We start from the raw sequence: 18,011 nt of genomic DNA, 5'->3' as shown, positions 1-18,011 counted from the left end.
CAGTTCAAGGTCCTCCAAAGGAAACCAGATCTACCAGGACCAGCTCCAGAGAGAAGTTCAGTTTCTGGTTCTCTTTTTTTTATAGGATGGTTTTTGGGCATTTTTGCCTTTAATTGACAGGATAGTGGAGAGAGAGAGACTGGGGAAATGACACGCAGTACAGATCGGGAAATGATCCAGCGATCACTGCATTGGACATGCTCTTCATCATCATTTCAAATGAAACAGTTTTAGATATTCTATATATTGTATATTTTAGATATTCAATAAATAAAATGTTAGGAATAAAATAAATATTATCAGAGATCCTTAATGTGTAAAACTGAATTAAAGGGAATTATCTAAATAAAGAACTGAAGCATCAAATCTTTGTCTCTGACTCTTCATCCAAAGATCAGTGGCTCCTTTCCTTCAACATTGTGCTGAGTTTGAGGATTTCAGGACATCACAGCGTTAGCAGCAGTTAGCAGAGAGGAGAACAGGGAGTCTGGTCTTTGTCTCAACACTTCTGGATGATCAAACTCTACGACCTGCAGGACGAGGATACACAGAGATCAGTGAGTTCAAACAGAGATCGCATAAATGTCAGAGAGGTCAGCTCACAAAGTTACTTTGACCAGATTGACCAGTGTAGAACGGGCGGTACTCACCTGTCCGTGGTGGAGGACCAGGACCCGGTCTGCCTGCAGCACAGAGTGGATCCGGTGAGCGATGGTGAGGACGGTGCAGTGCTGGAAGCTTTCTCTGATGGTCACCTGCACCAGAGAGTCAGTCTCTGCATCAACAGATGCAGAGGCCTCGTCCAAGAGGACAATCTGCTGGTCAGAGAGGTAAACAGACAGGTGAACAGAGAGCTGAGCAGACAGACAGGTGAACAGAGAGCCGAGCAGACAGACAGGTGGACAGAGAGCCGAGCAGACAGACAGGTGGACAGAGAGCCGAGCAGACAGACAGGTGGACAGACTGGTGATCAGACCTTGGAGTTGTGGAGCAGAGCTCTGCTCAGACACATCAGTTGTCTCTGTCCCACAGAGAACGTCCCTCCGTCCCCCGTCAGCTCGGCCTGAAGCTTCCTGTCTAGACTGGACACCTGGTCAAAGAGAGGAGTCAGACAGGTGATTAGCGACCGATGAGGAGACACCTGAGCATGGACAGAGACGGGGACAAACGCACTGCGTCCTTCATGTAGGTCTTCTCCAGAGCTGTCCAGATCTCCTCATCACTGTGGACACTGAACGGGTCCAGGTTGAACCTGCGGACCAGTGGACACTCAGACACCGGTCTCTGACCATATGACAGTGATGATGTCTCAGGAGCAGCAGGTTACCTGACCGTCCCTGTGAACAGGATGGGGTCCTGGGGGATGATAGACAGTCTCCTGCGCAGGTGAGACAGGCCGATGGACGTGACGTCCACTCCGTCAATCAGGATCCGTCCTGCAGCCGGTTCAACCAGTCGGAACAGAGCCGTCGCCAGAGACGACTTACCTGGGCCACGAGGACAAGCAGTCAGGTCACGTCATCACCGACTTCACCTGACAGTCTAACGCTTACTTTACATGATCTCACCAGAGCCCGTCCTTCCCACAATGCCGAGCTTCTCCCCAGCTCTGATGTGCAGGTGCAGCCCCCTGAGGACGACAGGTGAGTTTGGGTGGTACCTCATCTCGTAGTCCTGGAAGGTGATGGCTCCTCGCTGAGGCCATTCCTCCGGCGCCTGGTCCACCGTACCCGAGCCCTCCGCCCCGCAGCCCTGGATCACAACCAAGACCGTCACGAAGATCAGACTAGACCGGACCAGAATGGCCTGAACCACCAGGACCCTGTCCAACACACATGATGACCCCCCTACTGACCGTGATGTACTCCAGCAGCCGCTCCACAGACATGAACCGGACCCCCACCTCCATCAGGGACTGAACCAGATACTGGCTGTTACTGGTCAGCTGGAGACACACACACACACACAATTATATGTCATCTATCTCAGGTTCCACAGATGTGGTCACATGTGGTCAGGGGGTCTCACCTGGATGATGTAGCACAGGGCGAGGGCTTTCATGGAGGGGCTGCGGATATCGTTGGAGCTGAAGATGATGAGCAGGGCGACTGGCAGCGACATGACAGCGCAGAGGGCATCGACGAGGAAACACAACCACCGCATGGAAAAGTGTAGGAGCAGGAAGTGGTGGGCATTCACGTCAGAGAGGCTCTGAAAGCTGCAACACACACACACACGCACATGCACGCACACACACACACACACACACACACACACACACACACACGTTAGCTGAGGAAGCAGTGTGGGCAGAGTCGGACACAGGGCAAAACCAGCAACAGCCTCCTGACAGACAAAGGGTCCAAACAGCAGACACACATGACAGGTTGGGGTGGACAGATGTTAATAATAATAATAATGGCTTAGATATATATAGCACTTTTCATGGCACCCAAAGCGCTTTACAGAAACCATTATTCATTCATACCACATTCACACCAGTGATGGTAAGCTACGTGTGTAGCCACAGCTGCCCTGGTATCAGGCAGATGTTAGACTGGCGTTAGACGAAAAAATTTTATTTATTTGATTAGGACATTGCATATTAATCAACATGTCAGCGTTAGTTTGGTGTTAAACAGATTTTGGACAGGTGTTGGAAAAATGGTATAAGGAAGGGAGGGATGTTGGACAGATGTTAAACAGATGTCTAAAAGATGTTAGACAGATGTTCTTACAGCTGTGTGTACTGCTGCGTCTTGTCGTAGACCTGGATGGTGCTGAGGCCACGAGCAATGGAGGAGAAGAGAGAAACACATGGAGAACGACTCACGTTCTCCATCTTCTTCAGCTCAAAGACGTTTCTCAGGAACATCCTGCAGGTGTTCAGACAGATGTTCAGACATTATATCAGATGGAGATAATCAGTCACGGTGATGTTTAAGATTATTTGTGTGTGAAGATGTATCACTTTCTAGCACCCCTCTGACTGACAGTGACCTAATGAGTTGATCGTAGCTCTTTCATATCCAATATCTGGTCTCTGGGTCTGGTACTCACCACAGGAGCAGAGTGAAGAGCGAGACGAGGAACAGCACCGGCAGCAACATGACCGGGAAGATGATGGAGTTGACAATGCAGACGGAGATGGCCAACAGGCAGAAGGTGATCAGAGCGTTCAGGTTCTGAGGCAGCAGAGAGTCCAGCTCGTCCTGGTACCTGGAGACACAGCTGAGGAGGCGTCCGATCGGGGTCTGGTCAAAGAAGCTCATCGGACTCCCCAGGATCTGAGGGAAGCAACGACCAAACAGCTGATCACGGGACCCGGACCTGGACCTACATCTGGACCCGGATCTGGACCTGGATCTGGACCTGGACCGTCTCACCTTTGTCAGCACGTTGTTGTGCAGTGTGGTGGCGGCGTGTGAAGTGACCTTGATGAAGCAGAAACACTTGAGAGAGCAGACGCCAAGCACGAGGAGGATGATGATGATGAAGATCAGCTGGTAGAAGCCGAGGTCGCCGTTCAGCGTCACGTTTCCTCGCTCTGACGCCGTCGCGTTGCCGACCTGACGGGACAACACAACAACTCTACACCTGCACAATAAAACATCCTGACAGATTCAGTGTGTGTGTATATGTGTGTGTGTGTGTCTGACCCCGGGACCCTTGGATAGCCAGTGACAGAGCCACCAGTAGCTCAGACCCGTGTTGGTGACGAGGCCGATGAAGATGAGGAGGATGAAAAAGCCCACACAGTATCCTGCAGGAAAGTAAAAAAACAAAAAAAAACATGTCTTATGAAATGCTTTAAATTTGAAGGGTCAAGTTGACACTGTGTGTGTGTGTGTCCATGTGTGTGAGAGAGTGAATGACCTCTGACCTCCTGCTGCTTTAGTGTACTGCTGGAAGGTTCTCCATGTGACCGGCCCGTGTGTGTCGTTCTTGTGGCCAATCAGCTGATGAGCGGCTTCAGAGAACAGATGACATCATCAGGAAGTGAACATGTGACCTGCTGGATGTTACCTGTCCACCAGTACAGTTTGTGTGGCGTGACAAACAGTAAAGACTCACAGCTGATCGCCATAGAAACAGACGACCCTGGGGGTCAGTGAGCCACAAACATAAACCTCACCTGTGCCGTGGGGTGAAAGTGTGTCTGTGTTCTCATCTAACAGGTCAAACACTGTGAAGAGCCAGAGAGAACACATCATCAACAAGAGACGGAGACAAATATGTGAGAGACGACCGTCACAATAACTCAAATTAAGGGGGAGGGGTGCAGGTCAGGACTTCCTAAATGGTTCAGACTTGACAACGCGTGACGGCTGAAGCTCTCTGCTGCAGACACAAACTGTTACACACACAGAATTGGGTACCTGGATTGACGATGCCTCTATCTATGTGACCGTTCAGCTCCACCCTCTCCTTCTTCTCTTCTTCCCAAGGCTAAAAGGTAGAGGGTCAGATTGGACAAGTTGAGACACTAGGATATGTTGAATGTCGTCCATCAATAATACAAAACTTTTTTCAACCTGTTGTTGTAGCAAAATAGGGGAACAGAGGCTGCAGAGATTTATTTTTGTGTTTTTAATTTCCCTCCAGTGTCATAGCTGATCACAAGGAAACAGAAAAACAGCAGCATCTCCCTGTAACTGATGTTACACCATCTGACGATCAAGACAGTCAGATGGTCAGATGGTGGGCTGTAGGCGTAGTCAGCCAGAGGGCCGTGAATGTCGTAAATAGTTGTCAAATCATCTGAAAACTGGAGCAATTTTGATGAAAAGATAAAAAATACCAACATAAGATTTGAAACTAGATGTTCTTTTGAAATCTTTAAAAGCTCTGTTCATTTTTTTTTTTTTTAATCACTGTGATTAACCAATGAGAGGGAGGGTGATGTTGTTGCTGGTGGGCTCAGCGTATACATGTAACTAACAATCTGCATAGAAGAATAAAAGAAAAGAGTGGAGATACAGATGGTCAATCTGCAAGTGATGCATCACTGAGTGGAAAAACACAAATTGAATGTTTTGCAGTTCTGTACGTCGTCAGGTATCAGGTCTTACTGTGCTCTGCTCCCTCAGGTGTTTGGTGATCTGCTCAGCGTAGTGTCCCTCCACCTTCATCAGATCCAGGTGATTCCCTGTTTCTAAAACTAAGCCGTCCTTCAGGACCAGGACCTGGTCACAAAACTCCAGATACTGATGGACACAGAGAGACAGAGACAGAGATTCTTTACAAAGATCAGAGGGAGAAAACTACAACTACAGACTGACTGTGATTATGAGGTGAAAAGGCAGGAAAAGCAGCAACATGAGGCTGAATGATCTGTCATTTTAGTCATTTTGTGTTTCTGTCCGGGGTTGTGTAATCAGGTCTGGGGCTGTTACTTACCCAGTGCACTTACTAACATTAAAGCTAACAAGAACCAACATTACTGAGTAGGAAACACATTTAAGCTTTAAGTGCATAAAACATTCATTCATGATCCCACCTGCAGCTGGTGCGTGACCAATATGACGGATTTCCCCTGCAGATCCTTCTTGATGCACTCCTCAAAGATATGTTTCCCTATGTGGGCGTCCACAGCGGACAGCGGGTCATCCAGCAGGTAGATGTCTCTGTTGGAGTAAATGGCTCTGGCCAAGCTGATCCTCTGTTTCTGACCCCCCGACAGGTTCACTCCCTGCTCTCCTAACTGAAAACACAGTTACAGTGAGGAACTTCACTGCTACCTCCGGCTGAGTCCGTCTGAACTCCTCTGCTGTCAAATGTGAATGTTTGCTGATGTTTCTGTTCATCATTTCAGCCGAACTTTACCCTAGAAAAACATGCTGTTCCAGATTACGTCAGTTGTGTCATCTACTTTTACGCTTTTTGTCTAAACACAAGTTCCATAGAAAAGTGTGAAAAATGATTAGAAAAAAATAAATAAATAAATAAAAATCTTACATAACATATAGCTGCTCTTCTGTAATTATGAACCATTTATAAACTGCTGTGATGTAACAGTCCTAACAGAGTCAGTAACAGTTCACCGTTTTCTCACCATAGTCTGATCGCCATGAGGCAGAATTTGGAGGTCGACCTCCAAGTTACAGCTGCTCAGGACTCTGCTGTACCTGCAAAGCACCAACACATCATCACTGCAGACATCCACTAATCTCTTTACAGTATAACAGGAGGATAGTTCATTGTCTTTTTGTTTCTTACCTGGAACGGTCCAAAGGCTCCCCCATCAAGATGTTGTCCTGGACAGTCCCATAGAAGATCCAGGCCTGCTGAGAGGCGTAGGCAATTGATCCATCAACTGAGACTGATCCCTGATGGAGGTGCATCTGTGAGACAACAACAGGATGAGGTATCTACCTGCTGAGGTCTGTACTTTCTACTCTAAACTTTTTGAGGTTTGTACTTGCTGAGGTCCAACGAGTCCACAGCAGCAGAATCGCATGCTGATGTGGACTCTGTGTCAAGTAACTCACCTGTCCTAACAGACTGCAGATCAGCGATGTCTTTCCACTCCCGACATTCCCACACACACCCAGCAGTTTGCCCTGGTCCACAGAAACAAATTATTATTGGCATACCATACTTATCCATGAGACCATGGTTTTCGCCGGCTAAAAACATCTGTGTCCAGTTGAAACCACTCATCTCTGCATCGGTCTCATATTGTCAGATGGACTAGACCTTTATACTGGGATGTAAACACCAGTGGGTGACAATGTGTCAACCAGAGACACAGAGCCTTCCAGTCCCAGGGTCTGGTCTCTGACTGGGACCAGAAGGTGGACACTGATCTGTAAACCAGGATGAGCTGCAAACATCACCGTTATCGACTCAGACTAGTGCCTGATTCCTCATACATCGCTCAGAGTCAAGAACTACAAGACCCTCAGCAGTGTCACCTTGTCAAGGGTGAAGGAGATGCTCCTCAGGGTGGGCATGGCCGCACTGCTTTCCTTCTGCAGGTCACCCACGTCCTCTGGTTTCATCCAGGACAGTGTGGCCTTGTCGATGACGATGGCTGCTGATCTGAGGTCTGTCTGCTGGATGAGGTATGGCTCTGGATTCTCTATCAGCAGTAACCTCTGCAGCAACCACACACACACACAGAAATGTGAAGGTAGACCATCAGTTGTAGATGAGTAGTAGGTGTCTTTTTTTCATGAACATCATCTGCATAGAAACACTCAACTGCACTTTAAAGTCACTTCTGCAGGTCAGGGGTCAGTTACCTTGAGACGGGTCACTGACACTGCAGCTTCAGCCAAGACCTTGACAGCGGTGGGCGACATGGACAGAAGGAACCTCATGCTGTTGAAGATGGTGACAATAGGAAAAGCCTGAAGAAGAAAACGGCTCGGGTCAGTTCGCTCCCCGCAGCAGTAGCGAACAAAGGCCCCGCCCCTTCAGCAGGGAGGAGACACAGGTTAAACTCACTGTGGTGGTGCTGAGGGGGAAACCCAACCAGGTGTGAACGAGGAAGGTGCAGGAGGCGGCGATGATGGGGACGAGGGGGCTGATGGTCATGCTGAAGTTCTGGATGAGCGCCGCCTTCTCCAGGATCCTCCTCTCAGTGGTCCTGATGTCTGACACACACACACACACACACACACACACATTATCACTCCAAAACTAGGAGCTTGACCCTGAAACCAAGTCCTCAGATAAAGGTCTGGACCTGTGCGTCTCTTCTGGTTTAGGTTCCCGTCCAGGTCCAGGTTTCAGGACAGTGATGAATGACATACCTGTGATCTTCTTCTGAAACGACTCCTCCCACACGTACATCTTGATGAGTTTAATGCAGGTCAGGACCTCGGTAATTGTTCGCACTCGACAGTGTGTGACAGCTGAGGCTCTCTGTTGGTACATGCTAACAAGCCTGGCAAACACAAACTGACACACACACACACACACACACACACACACAGAACTGTTTTAGGGTCTGTCGTCCTGTGTTGTTGTAGTAACAAAAGACTCGAACACCTGGTTCCAGTCCCGATGCCAAGCAAAGCTAACAGCGTCTTGTGTCCAGAGACCTGCAACAGGATGAAGAGGAGGAAGATGAGGAAGCCAACGAGGACGGTGTAGCCCAGAATGTAGCAGCAGTAGGTGGAGCACATGAGGAGCAGCAGAGGGAACGGCAGAACCAGAGGACCCAACAGGACGGCCTCAAAGATACGGTAACTGTCCGAAGTCAGGACTTGGACCTTCTGCCAAACAGGTAGACAGACAGAAAGAGAGAGAGAGAGAGAGAGAGAGAGAGAGAGAGAGAGAGAGAGAGAGAGAGAGAGGTTGTTATTATATATAGATGCTGTCAAAGTAAAAGTCCTTATGTTATCAGAAAAGTATTTTCAAAGTAAAGGTTCACTTCTGACTGTTTTCACCTCTGTATGCCTGTATATACAGTATATACACGTTCTGAATATGAAGAAACTGAGAGTTCACTAAGTCTCCTCAGAGAGACAGATAAATAGAGACAGATAGAGACAGACAAGTGGAAACAGACAGGTAGAGACAGACAAGTAGAGACAGACAGGTAGAGACAAACAGGCGGAGACAGACAGGTATAGATAGACAGGTAGAGACAGACAGAGGGGGAGGCCGGTAGAGACGAACCTGTCCCACAGAGACTCCACTGAGTGTCCTCAGGGACAGGATCTTGTTGAAGCCCAGCATACAGAAACCGGCCTTCAGCCGTGTCCCCGTCCTCAGGTTCAGGGCCCAGCTGAGACCCAGGCAGCCCACCCTGAAGATCTCCACGGAGACCACGGCCGCACACAAGGCCACGCCCCCCAACACAGACGACATCTCTCGGTGTACGACGTAGCTGAGGATCTCATGGACCAAAACGCCCTGAGAGGACACAGAGGGGACAGTTAGCACGGCCTGGGAGGACACAAAGACAGGTGGGTCATCACAGAGACACAGGTGAGACTCACTGAGCCGACAAACAGAGCCAACATGAAGAGGACAGAAACGATGAGGGCCAGAAGCAGCCGGTCTCCCTGGAAACGGAGCAGCACTCGAGTCAGAGACGCCTTCTGAAGACCGACCTCACACACCTCCTCGTCCCAGAGCTTCTGAAGCCTGAACACACACACATGCACACATTTAACACACACTTCCTCTGAAACCTGAACACACACAGTGACGGTGTCCCCGTGTCCCACCTGTCTCCGTTGACAGCAGCTCCGTCCGCAGACGACAGACAGAGTGAGCTGAGGTCCAGCTGCTTCCTGGACATGGACCACATGACCGGGCTCATCCAGGACATGGTGCTGAGGGACAGGACGCCCGCTCTGTCCAGAGGACTGGACCTGGACACCAAACACACAAGGAATCTCATCGGGGTGTCCTCGGGGTCAATCAGCTGAGCAACTGTGATGTCACTAACACATGTCCGTCACGTCTGAGGTCTCACCTTGATCCTGCCGCCATCTCCGACTGGCTGGTGAAGTCGGTGGGTGGAGCTGCTGGTGCTGTTTTACCGCCCATCCTGCTGGGACACAAACAAATCTCAGACCGGTAAGACACACACACCACACTGTGTGGGGGCGGGGCTTAGCTAACAGGGTCCAGTGTGTGTGTGTGTGTGTGTGTGTGTGTGTGTGTGTGTAAAACATCTGTAGCACCACCCAATCAGAGGTAGTTAGGAAGTATCTTGACATATAAAGGAACTTACCAAAATAAAAGCTGCAGCTGGAAGTAAAAAAACCAACATTTGTCAGTAAATATTTGACAGCTCCACTTGGTGAGAAGTTGAACCAGAGGGACCAGTTTGAACCTGTTCAAGAGTGGGTCAGACCCCCCGAGCACCTGAGTCCATGGTCAGATGCCCATGCCCCACGGCTGAGAGCAGCTTACGTTGGCCTATAGCTGCCACAGTGAGAGTGTGACCATGTCAGTGTCTCAGTGTGTCTCATGGTTCACAACCGTCGTGTTAATAAAGTAATCTGTGTTTGAGTTGAGTCAGACTGAATCTTCTTCAGTGAATTCCTCAAAGGAAGCATCGTAAAGAACTAGTTAATTCAATACCAAAGTGGCAGACAGTGACTGACTGACTGACTGACTGACTGACTGACTGACTGACTGACTGACTGACTGACATTAGCAAAAGACTGACACTGAAAGACAGATTCTTTAAATAAATCTGGAGCCATATGTGTCAATTCACCACAGATCCTCCAATCAGTCTGACATCAACAATGTGTTTTCAGTAGAAACTTTATTTGTCAAAGCTGCTTCTGTCCTGGGACCCGAGCACAAACTCTTGAGATCTCACAACTCCTTTCTGTTGCTTTCACTGCTGCAAATGATGAGTTTCAATCTATAAAGTTTTGTAAAACTTGAATTTATCTTTAAACTGAGATGCAGCTGGTGTTTCTCTGCTGAAAAACACTGTAACTGTTATAATAACTCAAAATCTGAGTGTTTTTAGAGAGATCACATGTCCAAAGCTGGTTGTGTGAGTGACCATATTAATTGTCACTTGTGAATAGGTTGATACTGAATGCAGTTTTTAATTAGTCAAAGACCACCAGCTACTTAGTTTCTAACAAACATGAGACTTTAGTCACAAAACACACAGAGAGATTCATACATTTGTAGGAAGATTAGAGATGAAAAGCTCAGAGGTGTCGGTAGCAAAGCAGCAAGTTTAGGGCTCCTTGCAGTGAAACAAGGAGCTAAAGAAGTCGCAATAATTTTAACCTGGCAAGAAATTATTAGAAAGTAATCCGTTTATTATTAGTTATTATTAATTTACTCTTTCAATACAAAACTATCAAATGCCTTGGTTTAAATTATTTCATGTTATCAGCTCTCTTGTCAAATTGCATTTTTGTGTAGTACCATATTTGGACATATTAAGATAATTGGAAAATATGCATGTTTTCAAAAATGTGTTGTGTGGTTAAGTAGTGGAAGCGATTCAGGCCACAAATAAAATCTCAAAAAGAGCCAACAAAATCCTTGACCGGCCCTGCTATGACCTGTTCCTGAGCGGATCTGATCAGAAGCTGTTTCTCACCTGGATCCCCGCTCTGACGTCACTGCTTGTCGATATCTGATGCCACTGCCACTATCTTACAATTCATTCATCTCGCTGTTGTTAATGAGATGTATCACCTATGACCTGTATCTGCCTCTGCCCCGTCGCATCTCACGAGACATGTCCCTCCAGGAAAAAAGGTCCAGAAGATCAGAGGCTGTAACATCGCGGCGCAGTTTCCTTCATGTCACGTGGAAGCTACTCGGTGTGAGGACCTGAACACCAGCCGGGTCCTCCTGCTCCGGGTCCCGTCACTGAAGTGGACTTGTCTCGCTCTGTTGAAGCTGCAGTTGGACATGCTCGCTTGTTGCCCTGCATCTCTGAGGGACTGACAGTTGCTTCCTCACAGACTCACAAACATACAAACACGTAGGCTACACAAACACACACACAATCCCCGCCACGCCCCATCCTCCTCCTCAGGGCCAATCTGCAGAGAACAGTTACTACCTGTTGTCAGAGCCATCGGCAGGTAAACAGCGTCAGAGTGAAAACACGTGTTGATTATAACCCCCAGGTCTGTTTTTATATTCATGTTTGACGGTTTTAATAGTTCTTTTTCTGGAGCAGATTATCCCTGATGTTTTATTCTCACATCAATTTGCTACAGCGTGCAGTGTCACAGGAACAGGGTGAACTTCACACAGAGAGGCACAAGAATCAAACCCAGACCTTTTTTGCTGAACACAACACATTGAAACTATTGGTTATAACCACTGCTCCATGTTGCCCTCATCATTATGTCTTATATATTTGTTTGTAAATTTAGATGTTGCCAGATGTTGATCCACCTGGTGGTCAGATGAAGACCAACTTGTGACCTCGCCCTGACCATGGATGTAGACCCATTTATAATGTAATTATTATATTACGTATCTATATAGTACATATTACTATATCCATGCCCAAGAAGAACAGTAACTTCACCAGTACATTGGTTTCCCATTTCTCCACCTCAACTCCACCTCCTCTTGTGCAATGCATCATGGGGACAGTGCTGGCCATCTGGTTTTGGTGGTGTCTCCTCGTCTGTGATGGTTTCCACACACATGGATATGTTGTCCACAAACACATCATCATTACTGTGCGGAAGCAAACGCCTCACAAATTGTGTCACAGCAAACATGACAGCTTTATACATGACACATCATGTAGTTTTTTACAGCTTCAAACATGATAAGACATATATATATAGTGTACATAAAACAAAAACAGACACTGCGTTTGAATCTGAAACATTTAAAAGCTGTTTTTTAAAATATAATCTTATTAATTAACCCTAACACTTTAATGAACACAACTATAAATTAATGATCGTTCTCCAAATCAATCAGTCAGAGGAGAGCAACAACATAAAATCTTTAACTTATCTATGACATTTTCATTATTAAATATAAAATAATAAATAGACAGGGGGTAAAAGTTTAAAAAAAAAAAAAAACTTTTTAGAAACAAAAAAAAAGCTGCGTTTATTGTCCTTATTGGAAAAGATATGCACATAACCTTAAAGGTTCTGGCTAAGAAACAGGACGCAGCGAAACACTGCTAATTTTAGTTAGTTAATGAACTTTGGGCACTTCTCTACCCAGACGACTACTGCATCATGTCGCTGTCTGTTCTGTAGTCATGTGGCCCAGCTCATGCTAAAGACACGGCCCCGTCTCCACCGGAGGAAGTCTCTGGGTTCCTGTCATGTGTCTGATCGCAGCTCCCGTACTTCATATGTTGGTGGTGGAGTGCGTGGTGGAGAAGTTCTCCATGCGGAATCGAACCACCTTGCCCTGGGGCGGCGGCGGGTACAGGAAGTGACAGGTGAAGACCTGGCGGCACGCCTTACGAAAGTTCTCAGACAGGAAGGCGTAGAGAATAGGGTTAACGCAGGAGTTCCCGTAGGACAGACAGTGGGAGATGATCCGGAAGGCGAAGGTGGCGTCATTCAGCGGGAAGGAGCCGAACTCCACCCACATGGCGATGATGTGATGAGGCATCCAGCAGATGGCGAAGGCGGTGACAACCAGGAGGACGGTCTGAGCCGTCTGCGGAAACACAAGAGATGTCTGAGACTATAGGGGTGTTTAAAGGGATAGTTCAACATTTTGGCCAATTCACCTATCACCATAATCCCTATTAGCAGTAGGTTCATTATCTTTAATTATCGGTGCATGTTGTTTTGTGATCAGCGGGGCAGAGACGAGAGCTGCTCAGCTAACACAATGGAGGTGAATGGTACAGGACCCCTGTCCTTCAAAACTCATCAAATACACAATCCAACAACTCCAAAACGCTCTTGTGGAGAAGTTGTGACCTGCACATTCACCACGCTATGAAATAGTTACCTCAACTGTGTTCACTGAGCAGCTCACGTCTCTGCCCCCTGGATCTCAAAGCAACATGCACTGACATTAATTAAAAGTATAGTTAAAGGGATAGTTCACCCAAAATTCAAATTTCACTCATTATCTACTCACCCTCATGTCGACTAAGGGCTGGGAGAATTTTCAGAGTCCTCCGTGCCTTTTCGGAGTTACGGGGGGTCCGCGCAGCAGTATTTGTCCATATAATGGTTGTGAATGGTGCTCACTTTTCTTCGTCCAAAAAGACACACCAAAAAACATCCAAATACCTCCATACTGCTCGTCTGTAATGTCCCTCTTGTATTGAAGCCCCGACATGAGAAATTGTTCCGAAAAAAATTAAATAAGTCTATATTTTAAGCTTGTTTGTAGCAGAAGCTCCCAGTGTCTCAGTTCACTGCTCTTCCTGTGTCAGTGCAAATCTCGTGTGATTTGCACTGACCGGCGGAACAATTTCTCATGTCGGGGCTTTAATACAAGAGGGACATTACAGACGAGCAGTATGGAGGTATTTGGATGTTTTTTGGTGTGTCTTTTTGGACGAAGAAAAGTGAGCACCATTCACAACCATTATATGGACAAATACTGCTGCGCGGAGACCCCCGTAACTCAGAGAAGGCACAGAAGACTCTGAAAATTCTCCCAGCCCTTAGTCGACATGAGGGTGAGTGATAATGAGTGAAATTTGAATTTTGGGTGAACTATCCCTTTAACCTACTCCTATGACTATAGGGATTATGTCAACAGGCGAATTTGCCAAAATGTTGAACTATCCTTTTAAGGAGCATAGGAGTCTTTAACGTCATTACAGTCACACACACTTCTGAAACTCCACCATCAACCTCCCAGCACATGAACGATACTCCACTCCAGCGGCCTCTGGTTCACTGTCATCTCCTCAATGAGGCTTTTCACCTTCCACCCAAAAACGTGATCCCTTTCACCTGCACTCACCCCCCATCAATAGAGTCGTGCTGGACGTTGACTGAGGACAGTAGAAACAGAAGAAACAGCAGAAGGCGAGTGGACTCTGTCTCAGCGGATGTTTGGACGGTGAAGCTCTTGAAGGGTCTCCTCTATTCTTAGTCCTCTGTCTAAATATTTACCCAGGAGCCTTTGTTCCAACAGCTACCCAGAAACTGATCCCTGATCTGATCTAATGCAGACTCCTGTGGCTTGGGGGTGGGAGTGATTAAATATTAATCAGAGAATCATTGTTTATAAGGAGGAGGAGAGAGGGAGGAGTAAGAGAATGGGTAGGGGGACGAGGAAGAGAAGGAGGAAGAAGAGAAGGGGAAGGAAGACAAGGTCTGTACCTTTCTTTTGGAGCGCTCGGACTTCTTTGACATGTTCTTCATTTTTTTATGAAGATGAAACAAAACCTAAAAAACAGACAATAACGCGTCACCGTTAATGACAGTTGCATTTGTTGAGTTATTTATTTAGTTATTGATTATAGGCTACATCAGGTTGACAGCAGTTCAGGAAACTGCTCATCGTTTTGACTGAAACTCATCTGAAGATAAAAACTGGACAAATATTGATTTTTAATCAAAACACTAACACACTAAGACAATAAACTGTCTCAGTTTATTACTGGGTAGTTGGTTCAGACACACACAAACACACACTTACTGTAAAACGTCCACTCTCCTAATTAACATATTGTTTGATTAATTAATAAACTATTGATGATCAGCTGACATTGTCCCACAGTCTGAATTTTAGCTTTACATGCCTGTTGTCATGGATATAAGCATTTCAGTTTTAGATGATTCAGATCATTTAAGATGAACAGTGAAGTTAATCTGTAAGCGAAAAACAGCTGACGCCCCTGTTGATTATCGGTTAAGTATTAAACGATTTTGGTATCGATACTTCTGTCTCTCCTGTTTTACTGTGACACCTCTTCGCTGTGTCGGTGCGCGCGCGCTCTTGCCGCGGGTTTTTACGCACGGCTTAACTTCCCAATTGCTGCTAATTTCGCCCTTTGCTCCCTGCCTGTATGATTCCAGGTGTGTGGCAGCCGCTGGAATCGAACCTGTGAACTGACCTTGGCGTAGCAGCAGCTGATGAGCAGCAAAGGCACCACGTATCCGATCAGCAGCAGCGTCACCTTGTAGCTGAGCCGGGAGGCACCGTACCACTGCTCCCAGCAGAACGTGCTGTTGGGGGCGTCGGGGTGGGTGGTGAGGACCTGGTGCTGAGCCACCGGCACCGCGCACACCAGCGACAGCGTCCAGATGACGCACACCCCGACCAGCGCGTTCCTGCGGGTCCGGACGCACGCGGACTTCTTGGAGTGCACCACGGCGATGTAGCGGTCCACGGACATCGCGACCAGCGTGAAGATGCTGACCAGCATGCTGACGGTGAAGAAGTAGTGGCCGAACCTGCAGACGAAGCCCCCGAACACCCACTGCGGCAGCGAGTAGATGGTGGCCTGGAAGGGGACGCACAGCAGCAGGAAGCTCAGGTCCGCCACGCTCAGGTTCAGGATGAAGACGTTGGTCGGGCTGCACGTGCGCCTCCCGCCGCTCCCCCCACCACCTGCCCCACCGCTGCCGTACCTTACCTTCCCGATCACCACCATCACCAGAGAGTTCCCCACTACACCCACCACGAAGATCAGCCCGAACACCACCGGCACGACCGCCGCCTCCGGCCCCGCGCCGTCCTCCGCCGCGCCGCCGCCGCCGCGCGCCGCCTCGGAGCGGTTCGGCTCCAGGAGTTCAGCCCAGCCGGAGGAGCCGTTTCCCGGCAGCAGCATGTTGAAACGCCGCGGGTTAGAGAGGAAGACCGTGAGAGGCGGACTGAAAGACCAGGTCCATGATCCAAGTCAAACGCGTCCAGCCGAGTCCGGACTCTGGACAAGTTGACGGAAACATGTGATGTTTCCTGTTCTGGACTGTCAAAATAAAACCACGTCACCAACGTTCAGGCCTGAACTCTTCAGTAAAACCAAGTTCAGGATTTTATTTTGTAAGGACGTGTTTGTACTTCCTGTTGTTTTCCTGTAAAGTCTGAAGTCTCCTGATAAGAAAGTGTAACAGGGTTTTATTACAGCTAATATTCACTTTATTAACCGTGGAACTGGTTTGAACTCGCCAGGGTCAGCGTACAATTAAATTAAATTAATTTAACATCATGAAACATAACGAGTGACATAATCACATCAACTGATCAGCATCAGCTTATTGATGAACCTTAATGTGTGAGAGAAGTGTTTACAAGACGATTTCATTTCCTATTGCATGATTTATGGTATCAGCGACATGAGGGCATGTTTGTGTGTGTGTGTGACATTTAAACAGCTTTGAGCTCAGTATAAACACACCCAGCAGCAACATAGAGATGATCACACAATCACACACTGTCTCTGTAATGATCAACCGCACCACACACACAGCTGCTGCTGTCTCAGCAGGAAGATGCGAGCACCATCTTCCAGACTTTGGACTGGAGGCTTCAGTTTCTCCACTGTGTCTCCAACAGTGAGTCAGTCCCCTTACACTCCCATGTTAAAATCTCCAACTTCACAGAAGAAATAAACAGCGGTTTATAAAACTCAAATGTTAACACTTTATTAACCACTAAAGGTTTGGAGGAGGACTGTTGTTGTGGGGCCAGGCCTGTTTGACTGACAGGTGAGACTGTCATGAGGACATACAGGTTACAGAGATCAGTCCCATGTTGTCTCCATCAGTCACTTCACTTCCATGATGATGATGATGATGATGATGATGAAGACTGTCAGCTATCAGAGCTGAGCGAGTCAGAAATGATAGATGAGGCTCTCGTCTGCAGCTGCTTGTTAATTGACTAATTTCTTTAATTTTATTTCTTCTGTTTCCTCTTACCAAGGAAGTTTGAGAACAAATCAGATCATCACTGAGGTCACGGTCACAGCGCTGAGGTTGCTTAAGTTCTGTTAGTAGTCTGTTAAGTTATTTTTTTTCCTTCTTACCTTCAGAATTATTGCTGTCATTAGTACTATTATGAGTTAGGTTATGTTTGCTATCACAACTGTTATCCCTACTACCCTTTATACCGTGTTTGTTATTGCGACCAATGTCACTGTCGTGATTCTTTAATTTCTTTCCTTATCTCTGCACTATTACCATCACCACACTACACTGCACTCGAACTACACACGCACACCTTGTGCATATTTTGTGTATCCATTGCTGTATGTCTGTTATGTTGTTTGTCTTGTGTTTCACAATAAAAAAAACACAGAGGAAGTCTCAGATTTAAAAAAAAGAAGTTATTTTTTATATTAGAGTGATTTGAAATGCAGGTGGTAACAGTATATATCACAAATATTACAGTAACTGATCTTTTTTTAATAAATAAAAATGCTTCTGAAGGGGTAAAACACTGTTATGCCATCTACAGTGCTTTTAGGACACATTTAACATAATACAGAAATATTCTAAGAACATTTATTGTGATTTCCAAAATCGCACAAAAATGCCATCAGGTCACAAAGTCAAGTGATCATAATGATCACCAATTGGCAAGTCAGAGTCGCCAGCCAACCTTATATGTATGTATTTGGACTGTGGGAGAAGTCACACAACCCAGAGAGA

At 46.9% G+C, this 18,011-nt stretch overlaps 2 protein-coding genes across 2 annotated transcripts; both read right to left on the bottom strand.

Annotated features, from left to right (window-relative positions):
- Positions 1 to 420: 420 nt before the first annotated feature.
- Positions 421 to 9,510, bottom strand: LOC146990050 (ATP-binding cassette sub-family C member 12-like). The gene is made up of 29 exons (XM_085773026.1): positions 9,437 to 9,510; positions 9,186 to 9,404; positions 8,955 to 9,102; positions 8,632 to 8,868; positions 8,052 to 8,225; positions 7,761 to 7,908; positions 7,453 to 7,601; positions 7,248 to 7,355; positions 6,918 to 7,100; positions 6,492 to 6,563; positions 6,220 to 6,344; positions 6,056 to 6,128; positions 5,501 to 5,704; positions 5,073 to 5,207; positions 4,380 to 4,449; positions 4,136 to 4,186; positions 3,884 to 3,970; positions 3,660 to 3,763; positions 3,387 to 3,569; positions 3,061 to 3,287; positions 2,739 to 2,876; positions 2,029 to 2,218; positions 1,856 to 1,945; positions 1,569 to 1,752; positions 1,328 to 1,487; positions 1,174 to 1,252; positions 977 to 1,090; positions 651 to 815; positions 421 to 530 (listed from the first exon to the last, which is right to left on the bottom strand). The coding sequence occupies exons 1-29, from the start codon at positions 9,508 to 9,510 to the stop codon at positions 438 to 440; spliced, it is 3,984 nt and encodes a 1,327-aa protein (XP_085629152.1). The 3' UTR covers positions 421 to 437.
- Positions 9,511 to 12,340: 2,830 nt separating this feature from the next.
- Positions 12,341 to 16,286, bottom strand: galr1b (galanin receptor 1b). The gene is made up of 3 exons (XM_085767989.1): positions 15,473 to 16,286; positions 14,736 to 14,801; positions 12,341 to 13,101 (listed from the first exon to the last, which is right to left on the bottom strand). The coding sequence occupies exons 1-3, from the start codon at positions 16,187 to 16,189 to the stop codon at positions 12,784 to 12,786; spliced, it is 1,101 nt and encodes a 366-aa protein (XP_085624115.1). The 5' UTR covers positions 16,190 to 16,286; the 3' UTR covers positions 12,341 to 12,783.
- Between the last annotated feature and the right edge of the window lie 1,725 nt (positions 16,287 to 18,011).

The sequence above is a fragment of the Trachurus japonicus genome, chromosome 3, assembly GCF_045865225.1.
Source record: "Trachurus japonicus isolate A0001 chromosome 3, Traja_1.0".
Taxonomy (NCBI): Eukaryota; Metazoa; Chordata; class Actinopteri; order Carangiformes; family Carangidae; genus Trachurus; species Trachurus japonicus.
This window is presented reverse-complemented; position numbering and strand designations above follow the sequence as displayed.

Bases quoted from the DNA above. Each gene is read 5' to 3' on its own strand.
- LOC146990050 (XM_085773026.1), bottom strand. From the start codon at position 9,510: ATGGGCGGTAAAACAGCACCAGCAGCTCCACCCACCGACTTCACCAGC. The intron at 7,101-7,247 runs GTAACTGACCCC...TGGTTGCTGCAG, and splicing joins TGTCAGTGACCCGTCTCAAG to AGGTTACTGCTGATAGAGAA. The intron at 5,208-5,500 runs GTGGGATCATGA...TGTGTCCATCAG, and splicing joins TGGTCACGCACCAGCTGCAG to TATCTGGAGTTTTGTGACCA.
- galr1b (XM_085767989.1), bottom strand. From the start codon at position 16,189: ATGCTGCTGCCGGGAAACGGCTCCTCCGGCTGGGCTGAACTCCTGGAG. The intron at 14,802-15,472 runs GTCAGTTCACAG...TCTGTTTTTTAG, and splicing joins TCAGCTGCTGCTACGCCAAG to GTTTTGTTTCATCTTCATAA. The intron at 13,102-14,735 runs GTACAGACCTTG...GTGTTTCCGCAG, and splicing joins CCGAGCGCTCCAAAAGAAAG to ACGGCTCAGACCGTCCTCCT.